Source organism: Bombina bombina, chromosome 1 (genome assembly GCF_027579735.1).
Source record: "Bombina bombina isolate aBomBom1 chromosome 1, aBomBom1.pri, whole genome shotgun sequence".
Lineage (NCBI taxonomy): Eukaryota > Metazoa > Chordata > Amphibia > Anura > Bombinatoridae > Bombina > Bombina bombina.
This window is the reverse complement of record NC_069499.1, coordinates 76596640-76621824: the sequence shown is the minus strand read 5'-3', so window position 1 is coordinate 76621824 and position 25185 is coordinate 76596640. Positions and strand designations below refer to the sequence as shown.

The window sequence follows — 25185 nt, the reverse complement described above, 5'->3', positions numbered from 1 at the left end:
ACACAACATTGCTTTGGAAGATGCCTTTATCTGCTTCTAAGCAAATTTTGTCCACAAAAATACATTTCCTACCAGTTTTAGTAGCAATTTAAATAGTTTAAATTTGTGTAATTGCTGCTGTTTCCTATACATGATACCAGATGTTTGTTTTTAAAAGGACAGTACAATAAAATTATACGTTCATTGTCAAGATAGAGCATGAAATTTTAGTCGACTTTCCAGTTTACTTTTATTATCTAATTTTCTTCATTCTCTTGGTATCTTTTGTTGAATTCATACGTAGGTAGGCTTAGGAGCAGCAACACTGCTGATTGGTGGCTGCACATATTTGCCTCTTGTCATCAGCTCATCCAATAAGTTCAGATAGCTCCCAGTAGTGCATTGCTGCTCCTTCAACTAAAAGATGCCAGGAATAAAAAATGAATGAGAATGAAGCAAATTTGATAATAGAAGTAAAATGCAAAGTTGTTTAAGATTGTATGCTCTGTCTGAATCATTAAAGAAAACGTTTGTGTTTCATGTCCCTTTAATGTGCTTTATGTGTGGTGATGTAATAGTTCCAGGCCATGCTAGTGAGGTCATAGTTAAAACATCTGCAGTTTAGGGACCCAGGTGACAGTGACCAGCTGTATGGAGCCATTACTTTTCGGTGACATGAAGATAGAATTCTGTCACTAGTAGTACTGGACTTAAATAGCCCCTACACAAAAGTTATGCAGCAATTCCATTTGTACAGATAGATTGAGAACTAACCTAAAGTCTATCCAAAGACTTATGGTAAAAGGCACAGTGACTTAGGCCTAGGTTCATAGACAATTAGGAGGTTGATTAAAGGCTTGTGCTGTAACGATACGATCATGTTGGAAATTCACTGATTATTGATTCACCTATATTTTCTAGTATTTAATTTACATCTACAATTGCATGAGGTTCCCAAAACATGATATCTCATGCATGAAACGAGAACTTCTAGCAATGTTGAATAAAAAAAAATACAATTCCTAAGCAACACTTAGGAAAAACCCTAGCAAAATGCTGGATGTTAATTTCTGTAATTGTTAAATATTGACATGTCCATCTGCCAGGAATGAACAACAGCTCAGTAGCTTGTTCTATTACCACCTGTGAGTAGCTTCTTTTAGCCCAAATGTGCTTTTCACTGAGGAGAACTTTCCTGAAGCATATCAGTCTGATCCCACCTAACAAGGTCAGTCCAGCCCCAAAATACCAGGCAATTTCCTCTGAACAAGGGAAATGGCAACCCCAGATAATCATTTAGGCTTCCTTTGGGCCTTGTCAGTGAGGTGCAGCCATATACCTCTAAGCACATTGGGCATTCTAGAGGTGTGGTCAGGATTTTTCACCTACACTTAAACTCAGTTTGAACAATTTTTCTGCACTGAGAAATAAAAGGTTACAAGATAAGTGCTGATCCATTATTTATTATAAAGGATCTTTCACAAAACAGGAATGTGATGAGGGAGGTGCAATTCTTTATTAATTCTACATATTAGTTTCACAAATGTGATTTCTTGAATCTAGGCCATTTAATTACTACAAATTCAGGAAACTCTTCAGTGAAATGTTAAGTTAATTATCTTCTTAGCATATCATATTCTAGGCCAATTAATGCTCATGTTTGAAAGCTTTTTCAATGTTTAGAGATATTGTATGTAAACCATGTTATCTGAAGTTTTTAACTTGTGTCTATCACAGGCTGCATTTGGGCTAGAGCTAAACTCCCTACATGATGACCAGACTCCTTTTCCAAATGCCATCTCACTGATCATGCAAGGTATGGTGGCATCACGCAATCCTCTGTTAAAGGTATGTGTCAGATATTTTTTTATTTTTGTTTTCCATTATCCATTCAGTTTAAAGTGTAATATGAAATCTATTACTAGTAGACCTGCTTTTCATTGCATATAGAATATAAAGATAAGTGTTCAAGGGATCCAGGGATCCAAATTAAAATAGCCATTTTGTGAAAGTGCTTATTGTAATTATCCCTGTGTAATCCCTGTGTTTCCTGAGCAAAGTTTACTTGAAAAAAACTAAAGGCTAACAATTACGCCATGGATAAAAGCGCCATTCTGAGAGTGTACCCAGGAACTGAGAATGTTTTAGTAAACACCAACCAGAGCCTCCTTCATACACCCCAAGAGGTGATCTAATAGCATTATGAACTTGAAAAAGGTTAGCAGTAGTTCTACTAAATAGGTGGACTTTGAGAGTAGACTCTAGAAGATTAAACAGCCAAGCAGTGGTCCAGCAATAAACAGAAGGCATAGGCAAAGTAAAGTAGTTCAGGCAGATTCTGGCAACAGCAGATCAGCCCCTTTGTAGAAGATGGGCTTGAGCAGGACAGGGTCAGTTTAGGCTAGGTCTGGTAACAGTAGACCAGTCTAGCAGTAATGGTAGGGCTAGGTTAGTTGAGGCTTAGGGGCCCATTTATCAAGTTCCAAATGGAGCTTGTGGGCCCATGTTTCTGGTGAGTCTTCAGACTCGCCAGAAACAGCAGTTATGAAGCAGCGGTCTAAAGACCGCTGCTCCATAACCCTGTCCGCCTGCTCTAGTGTTCTGATGAGGCGGACAGGAATCTCCACAATTCAACCCGATCGAGTACGATCGGGTTGATTGACACCTCCCTGATGGCAGCCCATTGGCCACGAGTCTTGTGAGCTGCTGGTGCAATGCTGAATTCTTCAGAGCATTTTGCTCTCCGCATTCAGCGAGGTCTTGAGGACCTGATCCACACTGTCGGATCAGGTCCTCAAGACCTTTGATAAATTGGCCCCTTAAAGTCCAGCAACAGTAGATCAAGTCTAATAGTATAAGAGGGGCCCAGGTAACACAAGGTGTTAGTTGAGGCTTAAAGTCCAGCAACAGTAGATCAGTCCAATAGTATTAGATGGGTGCAAGCAAGGCAAGGTCAGATCAGGCTTAGTGTTTCACAAAACATAGGTAAAATCAGCAGACATTGGCAAGCCAAAAACACAAGCAAAGTTCAGCAACAGAAGACAAAACAAAGGTGCACCAAAGTAATCAGAAAAGGCCAATACACATACATTAAAAGGTCACAATGTTGCCTTAAATAGTATTGGAAAATGGTGTGAAAACATTGTGTTAAGAAGATGCAGAAAGCATGGCAAGAAAATACCATGGGGCCTATTTATCATTGCGTCAATCTCAACGCATTCGCGGGAGTCAATACGCTCCCCAGACAACGCTGATGCAAATCTACATATGATGGCCTTATTTATTAAAAAGTCTGTGAAAAACACTCGCAACAAGTACGGAGCGATGAGCATTGGACTGTTGATAAAATAAGAGTCGTCGATGTCGCGAATATTCAGTTTTTTCCAAATTTATTTATAACATATCATTACTGTCCACAAACAAGCAGATTTCTCTAAAGCTAATCTTTTATTTTTCATCTGTTAATGTCCAAAAAATAGCTACATTTATACCTGAACAAACAATAATATCTCTTAGAAAGTATTTTTCTATGTATTTGTTAAACAAAAAACTGATATATGATATTTCCACATAAATTAATGTGTATTTGTATTTCCAGAAATCATGATATGCCAGGGGCATATTTAGGTTTTGTGCGCTGCCCTAGGCACTCAGAATCCAGCTGCCCCCTCCCCCCCCCCCCTTCCTGGATTTAGGTCATTTTTGGCCATATCATTTTTTGGTTAGGGAGTAATGTGACTTTTTTTTTTTTTTTGGTTCTGCATTTTAAAATTACATTTTCCCCTGCCAGGGCTTGGAAAAAGCTTGCATACAGTCTCAGGTAGGTTGAATTAGCACAGCCATATACTTCAAATTTTCAATCAATCCATCATTCCATTCCTATTCCTCCCTGTCCCTTCATTGTCCTTCTCTTATGGAATTGACAGTCAGTCTGTCACTTTTCGTCACTACTTGACACTTGAGCTCAGAATAGATTGATTTTCAATTTCATTTTAAAATAAAATAACAACAAACCTAATTGTTTCTTACTTTCTCCCCAGCAGTGTGTATTTATTAATATAATACAATAATATAATACTTTGCACCAAATTTGGAGCAATATTTTGCACCAAATTTGGAGCAATTAATATTGTCCCCTTGCTTTGTAATGAGAGAAAAAGATGTAACATAATTAATAAGTAGTAATGTATTTATTTCATTTTTTTTTATTTTTTTTTATTTATAATCTTTTATTGAGATTCTTGGTGTACAGACAACACTGAAATAACATAGCTAAACATAGACAGACAGAATCAACGTTTTCACCCAGCCATATTACAAATAAAGGTAATGACGTCTAGTACATTAACAGATAAAGGTTGTACATTGGGTAGCTATACAAAATTTGAGAATCTCTTTTTATAATATTTAAAGAGTAGCGATTAACAGTGGCTAATACAATCGTTACCTATGAACCGAGTGATACAGGAACAAAAGTAAACTAAATATAGCCACAGAAATAGTATATACATGTTTAGTAGATTTGAATAACAAACAGACAATCTTTGAGGATTAGTATATATGAGCTATATGATTAGTTTGTCTCAAATAGTAAATGCCACTTAATTGTAACAAATGTACTCATAATGGATAAAATAGGGTTCTGATGGATCTGACAGTATCTCTGTATCTAGAATTATATTTTATGGAATAAGTGAGGTATATATATCCGAGCATTGTTGCTTCAAACTATTGATTGTTATCCCTTTCACCCACGCCGGCTGAGGGTAGGGTAGGGAGTATGGATCTCCTAATATAAAAGTTATGTGAGCATATATAAGCGACATCACCAACAGCCATATTGATAGTGACTTATTGAGGGCAAGATGCGATTAAGTTAATATATATCAGTGGGTAAGCACCGCTTAAAGTGAAGCAAAATAGTAGCAGCAAAGGATTTGATTGTGATAATAGAAGGTCTAATTTGGCCCTGTTGAAACAGGGTTGTCAGAGGAAGATGAAGAACTATTAGCTGAAGTATAGGGTTGCAGAACATAGACTGCTGCTGAATTAACTATAAAATAATGCCAAAGTAACACCACCAGCTACACCAGTGCACATTAACAAAGATATTATGTAGTATAGTGTCTCATAATGTAAACTTAGACTAAAGCGTCTTCATGTGTATGAGACGAGCATGGGATGTCAGTCAATGGTAAGTTCTTTGGAGAGGAGGGTATAATGCATCTTCTCTACCCAATGCCCGATCTAGCGAGCGGGCCACAGCAGTATGCCCAGAGTTCCCATTGCGTAAGATTAGGGCAAAAGATCTCCACAAGTAACTTCTCAGCTCCCAAACAAGAGTTCAAATGTTCCACCGCTCCCAGCAATATCTTCCCTTGTGGGGATCGGAGTGTATTTACCAATGCATGCAGGGCAAATTGTTGTTGAGGCTCCGGGAAGTATGATCCTTTCAGTTCAGGCAGGAGTATCGGCATGGGAGATAGCATATCCCCAAGTGGGTCCTCTCCCCTTGCAGTCCGTAGCTCCCGGGGATCGGCCGCATCCCCTATACAATAGGGCAAGGGAAGGTGTGGAGAACACTCCCAGTTAGGTAGCTCTATAGTGATCATGCAGCTGTTGTCCAAAATCAGCCCTGCATCGTTAGGGTGCAGTATGAGTTCCAAGCTTACATCAGGCTTCTTCACCCTCTCCATCTCTGATGTATCAGCCCACGTGGTTGTGAGGTTCACAAGCTGAGACAGACTGCTGTAGCTGTTGTCGATCTGTGCCTCAAGCCTCAGTAAAGTGATTTTCATTCTGGCATATAGTTCTCCCATTCCGAAAATAAAGAGCCAAAATGAAAGCTGCTACTATGTACTATATACCCGGTTTCCTGGGGGGGGAGAATATAGTTTCTGCTCCTGTAGGAGTAATATAGAGTCTGATTTGTCCGGGTTAATGAGCTCTGCCACTTACGATATCAGCATAATAGTGATCTTTAGGATATCTCCTTTGCCACACTGCGATTGTTGAAAGTGAATGACTCATTAAAGCATCTATTTCTCAACGGAGTGTATATCACAGGAATGGAGCTCACAGTATAGCAGCCATCTTCGTTCATGGACCGGACACGCCCCCCCATATTTATTTCATTTTTATCCCTATATCTACTAACTAGTGCACCAAATTTGGAGCAATAATTCGCACCAAATTTGGAGCAATAATATTGTTTGATTTAGAAAGAGTATACAATTTTGATAAAGTTTCTAATTTACTTTTATTATCTAATTTCTTCTTTCTCTTGGTATGTTTTGTTGAAAGATATACCTAGGAAAGCATGTTGTTTACTCTGGAGTTAACGATATGTAATAAAGTGGGTTTTGTTTATAGATTTCTCTACTTGTCCTCCCCAAGGGAACTTCCTTCCATGTTTTCTTTAGCGAGAGAACGCATCCTTACTTTAAGATAGTAAATCTTTAGGACTTTTTAACAGTCAGATAAGTTATTTTTCCTGGCATCTATAGGTACAAAATGTATCACATACAATGTCAATAACGTTCCTTACCAAGCCTCTTAACACCATTAGTGTCACATGCCATGGAGGGAAATTATCCGTAAAAAGCATTTGGAAAAAATATTGCACATTACTTACATCTTTTACTATTCCAAATGGAGGCAAGTAGGTTGGTGATCCACTCAAAGCTCAAATGTTTAGCATCTCTCCAGGGAGCTAAGGAGTAAATATTGAAGAGTCAGGCAGCTTGGTAGAGGGGTAGTTTATGATGGGGGTGTGGTTGTTTAGGGGTTAATAGTGTAGAGGGGTAGTTTGTGATGTGGGGGTGTGGCAGTTTAAGGGTTAATATAGTAGTTTAGTGCAGCTGTTTCCTCCTGCCAAACTCGTTAAATTCGATTGCGTTTCAGCTATTGCATTTACTTTCAACTTGTAATACGAGCGGACCTTGCTGCTCCACGCTGCCTATAGAAAGTTCACACAAATGAATTTGCAGTAATTTAAACAGTGCGCCACTGTGGATTAGAGCGTAAAGGACACTGCAATCTCATGATCGCTTTTACGCTCCTCGTGCTAACAATGACGATGCACTTGTAATCTGACCCATAATGAATTTAGAATATATTAATGATACAAGTAACCTACTGATGACAGAACTGAATGTATTTTTGTTTTTTGCTTTTATTTATAAACTCAACCATTTTTTAATAGTATACTCCAGGAAAGCGATCATTTGTTAGAGCTATCCAGGAAAGTGTTCGGCTGTTGCGCCGCACAGGAAGAGAATGTATTGAGAAAAGGCAGAAACTGATACAGGAGGGAGGAGAGATCCCAGCAGATATACTGACACAAATTCTCAAGGGAGCAGGTACAGAAATAAACCTGTTCTTCATTAAAATGTGTTAAAGGGACACTAAACCCACATTTTTTCTTTCATGATTCAGATAGAGCATGCAATTTTAAGCAACTTTCTAATTTACTCCTATCATCAATTTTTCTTCGTTCTCTTGCTATCTTTATTTAAAAAGCAGGAATGTGATGCATAGGAGCCGGCCCATTTTTGGTTGAGAACCTGGGTTTTGCTTGCTTATTGGTGGGTAAATGTAAGCCTCCAATAAGCAAACGCTATCCATGGTGCTGAACCTAAAATGGGCTGGCTGCTAAGATTAACATTCCTGCTTTTAAAATAAAGATAGCAAGAGAACAAACATCGCGGCCGCATATCTCAATACGCTCTCCATATTTGTAAAAAAAAGTTGTCAAAAAGCCATGCACCAAGTATGGGGCGATGAGCAGCGGACTGTTGTTAACTAACAGTCATCGATCTCGCTGCTATTCGGCTTTTTCACAACTTTATTTATACCCTGTCACTAAACACCCACACTATACTAAAATGTTTAACCCCTATCCCGCCGCTCCCGGAGCCCACCGCAACTAAATAAAGTTATTAACCCCTATCCCGCCACTCCCGGAGCCCACCACAACTGTATTCAAATTATTAACCCCTAAACCCCTGGCCTCCCACATCACTACCATTAACTAAACCTATTAACCCCTAAACCGCCAGCCCCCCACATCGCCATAAACTAAATTAAGCTATTAACCACTAAACCTAACATCCCACTAACTTTACATTAAATATTAACTCATCCCTACCTTAGAATAAATTTAAACTTACCTTTAGAATTAAATTAAACTATATTAAACTAATAATTAATCTACCCTAACTGTTATACTAAAATTACATTAAACTACAAATTAAATTAAATATATTATATAGTTAAAACCCTAACCATAATCAAATAATTGAAAAAAAAATTACAAAGTTACAAAAAACTAACAACTAAGTTCCAAAAAATAACAAACACTAAGTTACACAAAATAAAAAATAAATTATGAAATATTTAAACTAATTACACCTAATCTAAGAGCCCTATGAAAATAAAAAGTCCCCCCCAAAATAAAAAAAACCCTAGCCTACACTAAACTACCAATGGCCCTTAAAAGGGCCTTTTGCGGGGCATTGCCCCAAAGAAATCAGCTCTTACCTTACCTGTAAAATAAAATACAAATACCCCCAACAGTAAAACCCACCACCCACACAACCAATCCCCCAAATAAAAATCTATCTAAAAAACCTAAGCTCCCCATTGTCCTGAAAAGGGCATTTGTATGGGCATTGCCCTGAAAAGGGCATTTAGCTCTTTTACATGCCCAGACCCTACTCTAAAATTAAAACCCACCCAATAAACCCTTAATAAAACCTAACACTTACAGTTTCTGAAGACCCGACATCCATCCTCAACGAAGCGGCAAAAGTCCTCATCGAAGCTGGAAGAAGTCTTCATCCAGACGGCATCTTCTATCTTCATCCATCTGGCGCAGAGCGGCTCCATCTTCAAGACATCAGGCGCGGAGCATCCTCTTCTTTCAAATGAAGATTCCTTTAAATGATGTCATCCAAGATGGCGTCCCTTAGATTCCGATTGGCTGATAGATTTCTATCAGCCAATCGGAATTAAGGTTGAAAAACTCCTTTTGGCTGTTGCAATCAGCCAATAGGATTGAGCTTTCATCCTATTGGCTGATCCAATCAGCCAATAGGATTGAGTTTGCATTCTATTGGCTATTACAATCAAAGTTATAAAAAAACTAACAACTAAGTTACAAAAAATAGTTTTTTGTAACTTTGTAATTTTTAATAGTAGATTTAAATTATTTGAGAAGTATTAGGGTTTTAACTATATAATATAGTTAATTTAATTTGTAGTTTAATGTAATTTTAGTATAACAGTTAGGGTAGATTAATTATTAGTTTAATATAGTTTAATTTAATTCTAAAGGTAAGTTTAAATTTATTCTAAGAAAGGGATGAGTTAATATTTAATGTAAAGTTAGTGGGTTGTTAGGTTTAGGGGTTAATAGTTTAGTTTATAGCGATGTGGGGGGCTGGCGGTTTAGGGGTTAATAGCTTTAGTTAATGGTAGTGATGTGGGAGGCCAGGGGTTTAGGGGTTAATAATTTTATTACAGTTGTGGTGGGCTCCAGGAGCGGCGGGAAAGGGGTTAATACTTTTATGTAGGTGTCGGCGGTGTAGGGGGTGGCAGATTAGGGGTGTTTAGACTTGGGGCTTATGTTAAGGTGTTAGGTGTAAACATAACTTTTATTCTCCCATAGGAATCAATGGGATATCGGGCAGCAGTGAACATAAGCTCTTGCTGCTTTCAGACTCCCATTGATTCCTATGGCATCCACCGCCTCCAGGGCGGCAGATTGAAAAGCAGGTACGCTGGGCCGGAATAGTGGCGAGCGTACCTGTTAGGAATTTGATAAATGGCAAAAGTTGTCAGATAGTGCCGAATTTGCATTCAGAACATCTGTAATGACTTAAGCATCGATCTGTGTTGGATTGAAACCGGCGGATCGTATGTTATGTCACAAATGTCAACTTTTGCCGGTCTGTAGGCTTTGATAAATGAGGCGAATCAAGCTCGCCACAATTACGCTGCGGAATTCTAGCGTATTTGCTGTTGACGGCTTGATAAGTAGGCCTCAAGGAGTAAATTAGAAAGTTGATTAAAACTTCATGCTCTATCTGAATCATGAAAGAAAAAATGTGGGTTCAGTGTCCCTTTAAACACTTTGTAATATAGCATTATTAATTTTGTGTAGTAAATCAAAAACTTTGCCGTATACTTTTGTTATTTATTTTTCCCCCTTTCTAGTAATTTATCTCTAAAATTGTGGGCTTTCTAATTCCCTTGAATTTCTACAAAGTAATGGGCAACACGTGTTTAAGTTTTCTAACTCTGAGTACAATTAGGGACAGAGGGAGCACAATACAAATCATCTAGGAAGATGAGGGACATCAAACCCAAAGATTTTCTTTCATGATTCAGACATTGTACCATTTAATTAAAATCCAATTGACCTATGTTAAATTTATTTGTTCTCTAATCTCTTGGCATCCTTTGTTAAAAACAGGTAGGCAGGCTCAGAAGAATGCACTATATGACATCGAGCAAACACTAAAGCATTCCTGTAAAACTACTGCCCTATAGTTTTCCAGACATGCCCACTACCTACCTAGATTATCTCTTCTACAAAGAACACCATGATAACTACTTCAATTTGATGACAGAAATATTTTTTAAATTTAGTTTCATGCCCCTTAAAGGGACACTAAACACTGAGATAGTAATATAAAATGATAATCGTGAAAATAAAAAAAATCTCTGCAATTTCCTGCAATTCCATTCTGAAATTGTGAGCTTTCCAGTTCCTGTTAGAAATGGAAGTGCAGAACGCTGTTATGTTCCACACAGTCATTGGCTGAACACTCTAATGGCCTATTTATAACTGTCTCTAATTGTCCACAGCAGAGAAGGTAACCTAAGTTACAACATGGCAGCTCCCATTGTTTTAAAGATACTAAAACTTTACACTTATGTTGTCAAAATTTAAACAATTAATGAAACCTTAAAAAATACATCTACCTGTTATTCTTAGACTAATCTTTTCTTTGAATGCATTATATCTAGCATTTGTTTAGTGTTTCATGTCCCTTTAATCTCTGATTCATCGTTTTTGTTCAAAATGAGATTAATTTGATTGATAACCATTTTAGTAGACTTTCTAAAATATTATCTTTCTTTACTTTACAGCCTTGGAAGACAACTATGACTTTGAGAGTTTGTTAGACAACTTTGTCACTTTTTTCATTGCCGGTTAGTAAGCATCATATTGTGTATTGTGTAAACCAAATATATGAAGTCCGCTTCTGTAGTTGTTTGGGTTTTTTTGCCCCAGTTTTACATAGATTATTTTTCAGGTCATGAAACCACTACCAACCAGTTATCTTTTGCTGTGATGGAACTGGCCAGAAATCCAGATATACTGGAAAAGTGAGTCTGTTTTATATACAATTAATCATGTTTAATAATTAAAAAGGTTTATTATATAGATATGGTAAATGTTCAAAAGGATACCAAAAAGTTTTAAGCTCTCTCAAAATTAAATCTTTTGGCTCCGAAACTGCACTCTAGAGGCTGACTGAGACCAACCAGAGCCCCTGGGCAAAAATTGCACCTATGCCCCTCCCTCACCCCACCACTTGCCTGCCTCAACTCTCACCAGGGCCTTTAACCTCCAGGGACAGGGACCCCATATTTCAGGGACCCCACATCCACCGACCCTCAGCCTAGGTCCCCCCACTCTCCAGGGCCAGACTCGACCCTACAGGGCTGCAGACAAATTATATTATTTCTGTTAGAGAACTGACCAAGAGTTTTCCTCCATAAAATGTGTTTCTGCAGAGTTCAGGATGAAGTGGATGAAGTGATCGGCTCTAAAAGGGAAGTTGACCATGAGGACCTTGGAAAGCTACAATATTTGTCACAGGTACTTCCTAGCAATTTGACTCCAACATATCTTGTTAATTGAAGTCTGACCAATCAAATGAGCCTATTTCTTTTCTGCTGTTACTTAAAGGGACACTGAACATGCAATTTTAAGCAACTTTCCAATTTACTTCTATTATCAAATTTTCTACATTCTCTTGGTATCTTTATTTGAAAAGCAAGAATGTAAGTTTAGATGCTGACCCATTTTTGGTGAACAACCTGGGTTGTTCTTGCTGATTGAGGGATAAATTCACCCAGCAATAAACAAGTGCTGTCCAGGGTCTGAACAAAATATTGGCTGGCTCCTTAGCTTAGATGCAGTCTTTTTTGAAAAAAAATAGCAAGAGAACGAAGAAAATTTGATAATAGGAGTAAATAAGAAAGTTGCTTAAAATTGCATGCTCTATCTGAATCACGAAAGAAAAAATTTGGGTTCAGTGTCCCTTTAAGAATAGTTAGCACATATTCTATGTATGTAACATATCCAATGAAATACACTCTAGTACCATTGTGTGGATAAAAAGAGAGAGAGCAAGTTTTTTTGCTACCAGTAAAAAAAAAAAAAGAAGGGAGAGGGAAAGGGTGTGTGATATTGAGATTATCAGTTGGTATGAACCATATCAACCTGTTATGTGCACAATGGTAGAGTCAGGAAGTGCCTCTTGCATAGTGTGTGTGTATAGGAATCTTAATAACGTTTACAGTTATGAAGACCTGTGCTTGATCTCCTTATATAAACTAAGATAAAACAAAGGGGAAGCTCAAGTCAAAACAATCTATTTCAGGTTGTCAGGGCAAGACCAAGAATAGGATGTAATCTGTTACAATTGATGTTAATCTGTTTGAAACTTATGACCAGGCAGATAAGGAATTATGATTTTTTCTTGATCAGTGCCTGAGAGAAACAAATTTGGATCTAATTACAAGTAGGGTTTAGACCACCTTTAATGTTTTAACCTATTCATAGTAGAAACATATTGTATTTTGGCAGATAAGAACGATAGGCCTTATGCTAATCTCAGGCATTCTTGATGTCCTGCACAGTCTTTATCTTTGCCACCTTTACTGATAGTCTATCCATATTATATTAACACATAAATATATATGTTTATATTCATATACATTTAAAAATGATGCCCATCGATGCGCTACTAACTTACCCCCTTTGCTGCACAAGGTTTTGATTCCATCTCTGACAGCCTCAGAATAAGGCTCCCATAGTAGCCTATGGAAGTGTGCTCTTGTGAGTGCAACACTTCCTCGCAATGTGACCGCGAGCACTTGCTCGAATTCAGGTACATTACGAGTTATGAGTGAAAAAGCATTGTTATGCTTCATAACGCTGCTTTTTCTTTCCCCATAGACATCAATGGGGCTGCGTTACGGAGCTTTTGTTTCCGCAATCGCAGGTGTTAGGCTTCTTTTTTGCCGGCTCTCCCCATTGATGTCTATAGGGAAATCGTGCACGAGCACGTCAAAGAAGCGCTTGTATTTCAGTGCGGTATGGAGCTCAACGCCACCATATCGCCCGCATAAGCCTGCTTTTTACAAACTTGTAATAGCAGCGCTATAGGGAGGTGAATTAACGGCGCTTTTGTAGAGGTCGTTAATTTCTCTATAGTGCTCAAAACTCGTAATATAGCTGATTGTAATTTACTTGTAATACCAGCGCACTTTATTGTGCACTGATATTACAAAGTGGAGCGCTAATATTGCTTGCACGCAAGCGATATTTAGCGCTCCACTTATAATCTGGCCCACTTTTTTTAACTTGTGTAGCTGATGTTTCTAAGGTAATTAGTACAGGGAGTGTAGAATTATTAGGCAAGTTGTATTTTTGAGGATTCATTTTATTATTGAACAACAACCATGTTCTCAATGAACCCAAAAAACTAATTAATATCAAAGCTGAATATTTTTGGAAGTAGTTTTTAGTTTGTTTTTAGTTTTAGCTATTTTAGGGGGATATCTGTGTGTGCAGGTGACTATTACTGTGCATAATTATTAGGCAACTTAACAAAAAACAAATATATACCCATATCAATTATTTATTTTTACCAGTGAAACCAATATAACATCTCAACATTCACAAATATACATTTCTGACATTCAAAAACAAAACAAAAACAAATCAGTGACCAATATAGCCACCTTTCTTTGCAAGGACACTCAAAAGCCTGCCATCCATGGATTCTGTCAGTGTTTTGATCTGTTCACCATCAACATTGCGTGCAGCAGCAACCACAGCCTCCCAGACACTGTTCAGAGAGGTGTACTGTTTTCCCTCCTTGTAAATCTCACATTTGATGATGGACCACAGGTTCACAATGGGGTTCAGATCAGGTGAACAAGGGGGCCATGTCATTAGATTTTCTTCTTTTATACCCTTTCTTGCTAGCCACGCTGTGGAGTACTTGGACGCGTGTGATGGAGCATTGTCCTGCATGAAAATCATGTTTTTCTTGAAGGATGCAGACTTCTTCCTGTACCACTGCTTGAAGAAGGTGTTTTCCATAAACTGGCAGTAGGACTGGGAGTTGAGCTTGACTCCATCCTCAACTCGAAAAGGCCCCACAAGCTCATCTTTGATGATACCAGCCCAAACCAGTACTCCACCTCCACCTTGCTGGTGTCTGAGTCGGACTGGAGCTCTCTGCCCTTTACCAATCCAGCCACGGGCCCATCCATCTGGCCCATCAAGACTCACTCTCATTTCATCAGTCCATAAAACCTTAGAAAAATCAGTCTTGAGATATTTCTTGGCCCAGTCTTGACGTTTCAGCTTGTGAGTCTTGTTCAGTGGTGGTTGTCTTTCAGCCTTTCTTACCTTGGCCATGTCTCTGAGTATTGCACACCTTGTGCTTTTGGGCACTCCAGTGATGTTGCAGCTCTGAAATATGGCCAAACTGGTGGCAAGTGGCATCTTGGCAGCTGCACGCTTGACTTTTCTCAGTTCATGGGCAGTTATTTTGCGCCTTGGTTTTTCCACACACTTCTTGCGACCCTGTTGACTATTTTGAATGAAACGCTTGATTGTTCGATGATCACGCTTCAGAAGCTTTGCAATTTTAAGAGTGCTGCATCCCTCTGCAAGATATCTCACTATTTTGACTTTTCTGATCCTGTCAAGTCCTTCTTTTGACCCATTTTGCCAAAGGAAAGGAAGTTGCCTAATAATTATGCACACCTGATATAGGGTGTTGATGTCATTAGACCACACCCCTTCTCATTACAGAGATGCACATCACCTAATATGCTTAATTGGTAGTAGGCTTTCGAGCCTATACAGCTTGGAGTAAGACAACATGCATAAAGAGGATGATGTGGTCAAAATACTCATTTGCCTAATAATTCTGCACTCCCTGTATATATATTGTAACATTATTATTTAGCCCAATCCTATACAATATACTGTTGTAGATTTTGCTTTCTTTTGTTTTCATGAGGTTCTGAAAGAAACCTTGAGGCTATACTCTACAGCACCAGGCACATCACGGGTATTAGAAGAGGAAATGGTTATTGAAGGTGTGAGAATCCCCCCTAATACTACTTTGATGGTATGTTCAAAACAGCTTAACTGACTATTATATCGTATTTGTAGTTATAAAACTAATTTCTATTTAGTCACTGATTAGTTTACTTCTTATGGAAATACCTATAAATAATCATAATTTTTCACCATCATTAAACTAGATAAAAATGCATTGCTTTTTGGTCTCTTAAAACTGATTTTTGTGACATATAACGTTTAGTTTCCATTCTCTGTGCTGCAGTGTACTACATTTGTATTCTCACTGTCACAACCCTTAATATGGTAATGAAGATTTTTTTTGTATTTATTTTTTTACATCTCTCTCTCTCACATTCTCTCTCTCTCTCATTCTCTCTCTCCCTCTCTTATTATCTCTCTCATTCTCTCTCTCTCAATCTCTCTCTCTCTCATTCTCTCTCTCATTCTCTCTCTCCTACTCATTCTCTCTCTAATTCTCTCTCTCTCATTCTCTCTCTCTCATTCTCTCTCTCTCTCTCTCTCTCTCTCTCTCTCTCTCATTTTCTCTCTCTCTCTCACTCTCTCTCTCTCTCTCTCATTCTCTCTCTCTCTCTTATTATCTCTCTCATTCTCTCTCTCTCTCATGCTCTCTCTCATTCTCTCTTTCTCATTCTCTCTCTAATTCTCTCTCTCATTCTCTCTCTCTCATTCTCTCTCTCATTCTCTCTCTCTCATTCTCTCTCTCTCTTTCATTCTCTCTCATTCTCTCTTTCATTCTCTCTTTCATTCTCTCTCTCATTCTCTCTCTCTCATTATCTCTCTCTCTCTCATTCTCTCTCTCTCTCTCTCATTCTCTCTCTCTCGCTCTCTCTCATTTTCTTTATCTCTCTCTCTCTCTCATTCTCTCTCTCTCGCTCTCTCTCATTTTCTTTATCTCTCTCTCTCTCTATCATTCTCTCTCTCTCTCTCTCTTATTATCTCTCTCATTCTCTCTCTCTCTATCTCTCTCTCTCTCTCATGCTCTCTCTCATTCTCTCTTTCTCATTCTCTCTCTAATTCTCTCTCTCATTCTCTCTCTCTCTCTCTCTCTCATTCTCTCTCTTTCATTCTCTCTCTCTTTCATTCTATCTCATTCTCTCATCTCTCTCTCTCTCTCTCTCTCTTATTATCTCTCTCTCTCATGCTCTCTCTCATTCTCTCTTTCTCATTCTCTCTCTAATTCTCTCTCTCATTCTCTCTCTCTCTCATTCTCTCTCTCTCTCTCTCTCTCTCTCATTCTCTCTCTCTCTTTCATTCTCTCTCATTCTCTCTCTCTTTCATTCTCTCTTTCATTCTCTCTCATTCTCTCTCTCTCATTCTCTCTCTCTCTCATTCTCTCTCTCTCTCATTCTCTCTCTCTCATTCTCTCTCTCTCTCTCTCTCTCACATTTTCTCTCTCTCTCTCTCTCTCTCTCTCTCTCTCTCATTCTCTCTCTCTATTATTATCTCTCTCATTCTCTTTCTCTCTCTCTCTCTCTCTCTCTCTCTCATGCTCTCTCTCTTTCTCATTCTCTCTCTAATTCTCTCTCTCATTCTCTCTCTCTCTCATTCTCTCTCTCTCTCATTCTCTCTCTCTCATTTTCTTTCTCTCTCTCTCATTCTCTCTCTCTCTCTCATGCTCTCTCTCTTTCTCATTCTCTCTCTAATTCTCTCTCTCATTCTCTCTCTCTCTCTCTCTCTCTCTCTCTCATTCTCTCTCTCTCTTGCATTCTCTCTCATTCTCTCTCTCTTTCATTCTCTCTTTCATTCTCTCTCTCATTCTCTCTCTCTCTCTCTCTCTCTCTCTCTCTCTCTCTCTCTCTCTCATTCTTTCTCTCTCTCTCTCTCTCTCTCTCTCTCTCATTCTCTCTCTCTCTCATTCTCTCATATAAACAAAATAACAAGAGTTTTGCATTGAGCAATGAAACTTTTATTGGACTAACTATACATTTATATACTCTATATAGATTTCATTTATACTGCATAATGTGCCAATTTTAAGGGGAATACAAACAAACTGAGCTAACACTGAGTGAACAGCAAGCAAAACACACTACTAGCAGTCACAGTTAAGCTTGGAATGTGAAATATTTACAATAAATATATAGTTAAACATAGTTAAATATTGTATAAATATAATTTAAAATGTTTTCAACTACTTGAATGCAAAGGGCTCTAATGCACTTATACGTATGTCTATATTTGTCTACATATGTATGTGTATATATGTCTGTAAATACATATACAGTATACACATATAAATACATAAATACATCTGTACACACATATAAACACATATACAGTATACACATATACATACATAAATACATCTGTACACACATATAAATACATATACAGTATACACATATAAATACATATACAGTATACACATATAAATACATAAATACATCTGTACACACATATAAATACATATACAGTATACACATATAAATACATAAATACATCTGTACACACATATAACTACATATACAGTATACACATATAAATACATAAATACATCTGTACACACATATAACTACATATACAGTATACACATATAAATACATAAATACATCTTTACACACATATAACTACATATACAGTATACACATATAAATACATAAATACATCTGTACACACATATAACTACATATACAGTATACACATATAAATACATAAATACATCTGTACACACATATAAATACATATACAGTATACACATATAAATACATAAATACATCTGTACACACATATAACTACATATACAGTATACACATATAAATACATAAATACATCTGTACACACATATAAATACATATACAGTATACACATATAAATACATAAATACATCTGTACACACATATAACTACATATACAGTATACACATATAAATACATAAATACATCTGTCCACACATATAACTACATATACAGTATACACATATAAATACATATACAGTATACACATATAAATACATAAATACATCTGTACACACATATAACTACATATACAGTATACACATATAAATACATAAATACATCTGTACACACATATAAATACATATACAGTATACACATATAAATACATCTGTACACACATATAAACATATTACATAGTTAAGTCTAGTTAAGACATAACCAGCAGAGGAAATTACACTCCCAGTAGGAGGTAGAATAGATAAGCAATTTTCAGTTGTTCTAAGTACTGGGCTTTTGTTTACAGAGATGATATAAAGAAGCATGTGTGTGTACAGAAAGTGATAGACTAATGATATCCGATTACCTGCAAGCTCAAACCATTTTGATGGGTTGTGGCTTCAAAGAACAAAACCAGCTATTTCAAATATAAAAATAAACAATAAAGAGCAATTTCTCATAAATTATGCAACTGGTATAACAAGTCATTGTAAGCCAATTAAAGTAAAGACAATTTTACAGTACACTGTTTCTTTAAACATGCAATAGACTTTCCTTAATGCTTTTGTAAGAAATAAAATATTGTACGTGAAAGTTTAATGCATTAATGTTAAGTTTCAACAACAAATTGAAACTTATGTTACATTCTGACTGATCTAGGTATGAGCACGTCTGACTCCCTGTTATCGAGTCTATTCACTTAAAGGGACAGTATACACCAATTTTCAAATAACTGCACGTAATAGACACTACTATACAGAAGAATATGCACAGATACTGATCTAAACATCCAGTATAAAGCCTTTTAAAAACTTACTTAGACGCTCCCAGTTAAGCACTGTTGATGAGATAGTTTGGGACACCCACTGAAAGGGGCTGGGTAAAAAAAAAGAGCAGACACTCCGCATCTCCCCCCTTCCTTGCATATGAAAAGACAGATAACATCAAAAGGAGCCTGCAGGAGTCTGTAAACACGTGTATACATCTGACACTGTGGGGCTTGGTTAGAGTCTAAAAATCAGCACAATGCTCCTAAAAAATAAGCAAAACTATACATTTTTATAAAACACTACCAGATGGGCTATATAAATGAATCATCTACAAAACATTTATGCCAAGAAAAATCTAGTGTACAATGTCCCTTTAATAGTAACCAGCCTAGAAGTTTTATGACATCAAGCTAAGATAAACCTTCCTGCAGAGGCCCCTCCTCCTTGTAAGGCTGTGACTGGAAGTAAAGGACAAGCACAAATGTAGTGTAAAAAAATAAAATAAAGGTAAAATCCATTTAAATAGAGGAATAAAAATATTGCAATTATTTCTATTAAGTATAAGACACAGCTTAGTGCTTTTTTTATTACAACAATGAAACAGACTCTTTAAAGGGACAGTCTAGTCAAAATTAAACTTTCATGATTCAGATAGGGCATGGAATTTTAAACAATTATTCAATTTACTTTTATAATCAAATTTGCTTTGTTCTCTTATTATTCTTTATTAAAAATAAACCTAGTTAGGCTCGTATGCCGATATCTAAGTCCTTGGCGGCTGCCTCTTATCTCAGTGAATTTTGACAGTTTTTCACAGCTAGATAGCGCTAGTTCATGTGTGCCATATAGATAACATTGTTCTCACGCCAGTGGAGTTACTTATGAGAGGGCACTGATTGACTATAATGCAAGTCTGTCAAAATAACTGAGATAAGGGGGCAGTCTGCAGAGGCTAAGATACTAATATAACAGTGTTGGTTATGCAGAACTGGGGTATGGGTAATAAATAGATTATCTATCTTTTTAAACAATAAAAAATCAATAGTAGACTATTCCTTTAACTCCCCCTTTAATAAAGCTACTATTTTGTCCATATTTACACAAAAAACAATGTATTTATGAGTTTAATCACAGCTATGTATCACTCTGCCCACAGTTTAACTCCTATGTAATGGGAAGAATGGAGCAGTTTTTTAAAGATCCCCTCACCTTTGATCCTGACAGATTCAGTCCAGATGCTCCCAAGTAAGTGTCTGAATTTTCTGCAGTATTCCCATAATCGCTGATGGCTTCTAGTTTGTATTTTACTGGTGGCTTATTTACTTTTTATATTTTCTTTTCTCTGCACAGGCCGTATTTTACTTATTTCCCATTTTCTTTGGGACCACGTTCCTGTATCGGTCAGGTGTTTGCTCAGGTAAGAAAGAATTTGGTTACAAACACATAAATCTTGTCAGGTTTGGCATTAAATATTTATTTGTAAATTCACCAAGGAATAAAAACGTTTAAACCTTTATGCCAAGGTTGCCCGATATTTTTTTAGATAGAGAAGACCAGCTACTCATGGCCGAATTTACTACTGGCCGCATTACATATTGTACATATTTATGCTATAGATAAAGCCTCAAAATAAAATTACATTATAATCACGTTTAATTAAAAATCATGTAGAAAATTTGTATAAATGTATTACAGTTAACATTCCAACTATTTATAGAATTATGTACAAATACACAAGCTCCTTGGATGGCCAGATCAGACCCATCAGACGTAGTCTGCCAGTTCCTTTTTTATGAGGTACTAAAGTCACAGTAAATAGCAATGTTTTCAGCTGTTTTCCAATAGATTAACATATCAACACTGTCTGAACATTAGTAGAACAGATTAACACCTTATTTGCTGCAATTTTTTTTCAATAAACTCCACCCCCTGCTTTCTTTAGCTGGAAGAGCCAATCCGGACTTGCTTCTGGAGAAGACAGGGCTTGTCACTGTCATTGTGTTGTGAACATTGTTTGGCTTCAGAAGAAGTGATCAATAATGAACTGCAAATTAGGGACAAATATATGGCAGGTTTAGCCTTGGGAAGCCTGCTATGTGTTCTTTAATTTTTAGGACTAGAAATTTTTTTAGACTTAAAGGAACAGTAAACACCTATAGATTTTAATATAAAAGGTTTAGTAATGCATAGTAATATACTAGTTATTTATTTTGCTTCCTTTTCATGTAATCTGGCTTCATCCAATCCTTGCGTGCCCTCTTTGGAGTCCTGCTCATGGCAATGATTGGATGAAGCCAGATTAGTCATCTAAGACAAAAATAAAGTATGAGATGCGGGTGCAGGAACGGCGCAATGTTTACGATCAAAAAATGAAAATTATTTTACGAAGGTATCATCTTTATTTTAATAAATGAAAGTGAACCTGGTTTTATGAATAATTTTATATATTGTGAATTACATTGACAAAGTTTACAATCACTTTAATGTGTTTGTGATGTGTTTTGTGCTATTATTTTTTTAACCCTTTCACTTGATCTGAAGTAACGCTAATACTTTGAGCCCAATTTCTGGTTGTGCTATAGCACAACCATTCACTTTCAACTTGTAATAGGCACACTAGTTAGAGCCGTCACGATATTGTTTATTACATCTCGCGCTAACATTAGAGCTCTACTTGTAATATAGTAACATAGTAGATAAGGTTGAAAAAAGACTGAAGTCCATCGAGTTCAATCTATACAAATCTAAAATACTTACAAAAAACTCTAGTTAAGCTTAAATAACCCCACTAAAAGGTGACCCATTTAATACTAGCAATCATATCCATGAATTTTGTTTATATACAGAAATGTATCCAGACTATTTTTAAATGTATCTAGGGTATTGGCATTCACTACCTTCTTTGGTAATGAGTTCCACAATTTTATTGGTCTTACAGTGAAAAAACGTTTCCGTTGCAGGAGATTAAATCTCCTTTCCTCCAACCTTAAATTGTGACCTCTTGTCAGAAAAATTTTCTTGGAATAAACAGAGCTTCTGCCATCTCTGAATATGGGCCTTGAATATATTTATATAAAGTAATCATGTCACCTCTCAAGCGCCTTTTTTCTAAAGAAAACAAACCCAGTTTGGCTAGCCTCTCCTCATAGGTTAATTTCTCCAATCCCCTTATTAGCTTTTTGGCCCTTCTCTGAACTTTTTCTAGTTCTGCAATATCTTTTTTTGTGATCAGTCCGCAGAACTGCACTCCATACTCAAGGTAAAGTCTTACCAGGGCTTTATATAGTGACAGAATTATGTTTTCCTCCCTTGAATCAATGCCTCTTTTAATACATGCTAGTATCTTATTAGCCTTTGAAGCCACTGCCCTGCATTGTGCACCCATCTTTAGCTTGTTATCTATTACTACTCCCAAATCCCTTTCCTCCTCTGTTTGGCTAAATCTTGTTCCAGTTAAAAAATACGCTGCCTGCTTATTTTTACTTCCAAAATGTAGAACCTTGCATTTTTCCGTATTAAATCTCATTTTCCATTCACTTGCCCATACTTCTAATTTTTGCAGATCCCTTTGTAATGAAAGTTCATCTTGCTCTGACCTAATGACCTTACTTAACTTAGTATCATCTGCAAAAATAGAAATGTCGCTATTTAATCCTTGCTCCAAGTCATTTATAAAAATATTAAAAATAACATGGCCCAGTACTGATCCCTGGGGGATTCCACTGATTACCTTTGTCCAATCTGAGTATGATCCATTTACTACTACTCGTTGCTCCCTATCTTTTATCCAGTTATTTATCCATGAGCTAACATTTTCAGCTATTCCCAGTCCCTTAATTTTGTGCATTAATCTCTCATGTGGCACTGTATCAAATGCCTTTTCAAAATCTAAGTATATCACATCAATTGATTCCCCTTTATCTATATTTTTACTTACATCCTTGTGGAATCTAATTAGATTAGTTTGACATGATCTATTTCTCCTAAAACCATGCTGATTAGAACTCATAATCTTGTTTACACGAATATGCTCATCAATAGAATCCCTTATAATCCCTTCAAATATCTTCCCCACTTTTGATGTCAGGCTAACTGGTCTATAGCTTCCTGGATCATCCCTGCTTCCTTTTTTGAAGAGTGGCACAACATCAGCTTTACGCCAATCCTGGGGTACCATGCCTGAGGATAATGAGTCTTGAAAAATTAAGAGTAGAGGTTTGTCTATAACAGTTCCCTTAACACCCTTGGGTGTATTCCATCTGGGCCTGGAGTTTTATTTACCTTAATATTATCCAGTTTTTTCCTGATATCCTCTAAACATAACCCAGTTAATGGTATGGACTGGCACGTTCTATTTTGTAGCCCATAGTGTTTACTGTCCCATTAAATTACAGCAAAAAGGGACAAAATAAATAATGGAAGTCAATTGCAAAGTTGTTTTACTATTCATAATTAAAGGGATACTGAACCCAATTTTTTTCTTTCATGATTCAGATAGAGCATGCACTTTTAAGCAACTTTCTAATTCTCTCTATCTATATATTGGGTTTTTATAAAGCATGGCTATTCACCTGTAATAGGTGCGAAAAGCTATGGAGTTCAGTCGAAGAGACAGGTTTTGAGGTCCTTTCTGAACTTCATAAGGTCGGTAGCTAGTCCGAGGTGCAAAGGGATGGTGTTCCAAGTTTTGGCTTCCTGGTAAGAGAAGGACCTGCCTCCAGCAGTGTTTTTTTTTTTATGCGGGGGATGTGAGCGAGGGCTTGGTCGGCCGATTGCAGTTGCCTGGAGGGGGTGTAGTAGGTGACCCGGTGGTTTAGGTATTCGTGGGGCCGATGTTGTGGAGTGACTTGAATGTGGGTGAGAAGCTTGAAGGTGATTCTTTTGTTGATGGGGAGCCAGTGTAGGTCTCGCAGGTGTTTTGTGATAGGGCAATGGCGAGGGATGTTGAGGATAAGTCTGGCAGAGGCATTCTGGACACGCTGGAGTCTCTTTTGGAGCTTGATGGTGGATCCGGCATAGAGCACGTTGCCATAGTCTAGTCTGCTGCTGCAGAGTGAGTGGGTCACAGTTTTTCTGGTGTCAGGTGGGATCCATCTGAAGATCTTTCATGGTAGGTGGAGCATGTGGAAGCCTGCAGAGAATACAGCATTGAATTGTCAGTTCATGGAGAGTGATGATTCTAGGATGAAGCCTATGTTTCGTGCATGGTCAGTGGGGGTTGGAGGGGGTCCGAGAGCTGTGGGCCACCAAGAGTTATCCCAGGCTAATTTTTTGGGTCTAAGGAGGAGTACTTCGGTTTTGTCTGTGTTCAGTTTGAGGCAGTTGTTGCTCATCCAGGTGGCGATTGCTGTCAGCCCTTCGTGGACGTTTCTCTTGGCGGTGGTGGGTTCTCTGGTGAGTGATATGATTAGCTGGGTGTCGTGGGCATAGGAGACGATGTTGAGGTTGTGATGACGGGCGGTGGCTGTGAGAGGGGCCGTGTAGATGTTGAAGAGTGTGGGGCTCAATGAGGAGCCTTGGGGTACACCCCAGCTGATTTCTATGGGCTTGGAGGTGAAAGGTGGGAGTATGACTTTCTAGGTTCTGCCGGTGAGGAAGGAGGTGATCCATTCCAGGGCCTTGTCCTGGATGCCAGCATCATGTAGTCTAGTGCAGAGGGTGTGGTGGGAGACAGTGTTGAAGGTCTAGGAAGATGAGGGCGGCAGTTTCTCCCCAGTCGAGCAGAGTGCGGATGTCGTCTGTGGCAGCGAGAAGAGTGGTCTTGGTGCTGTGGTTGCTCCTGAAGTTGGATTGGGAGGGGTCTAGTGTGTGGTTGGCCTCTATGTGTTCAATGAGTTGCGCGTTGATGAATTTTTCGATGACTTTGGCCGGAAAAGGGAGCAGAGAGATGGGGCGGTAGTTTATCGGATCCTTGGGATCTGCTGTGTGTTTCTTCAGCAGGGCTTTAGCTCCGCGTGCTTCCATTCTTCCGGGAAGGTGCCGGCCTCGAGGGAGCAGTTGATGGTGCGGCAGAGATCTGCTTTGTTGAATATGTGGTGGGGGCGTGGATCTGAGGGTGCTCCGGAGTGGATCCCCTCTGCCTCTGAACATCGGGCGATTGAAACTGAACTTAGTGAAC

The 25185-nt window shown here is 37.9% G+C and overlaps 1 protein-coding gene across 1 annotated transcript in view; it reads left to right on the top strand.

The window, feature by feature from the left end:
* The window catches only part of LOC128636286 (cholesterol 24-hydroxylase-like), a 57597-nt gene that overhangs the window by 14297 nt on the left and 18115 nt on the right, over positions 1 to 25185 (top strand). The window contains exons 5-12 of the mRNA XM_053689322.1: positions 1717 to 1827; positions 7184 to 7340; positions 11137 to 11199; positions 11304 to 11376; positions 11788 to 11872; positions 15321 to 15431; positions 20224 to 20312; positions 20418 to 20484. Of these exons, the coding sequence (XP_053545297.1) occupies positions 1717 to 1827; positions 7184 to 7340; positions 11137 to 11199; positions 11304 to 11376; positions 11788 to 11872; positions 15321 to 15431; positions 20224 to 20312; positions 20418 to 20484 (756 nt within the window). The remainder of the gene's footprint in view (positions 1 to 1716; positions 1828 to 7183; positions 7341 to 11136; positions 11200 to 11303; positions 11377 to 11787; positions 11873 to 15320; positions 15432 to 20223; positions 20313 to 20417; positions 20485 to 25185) is intronic.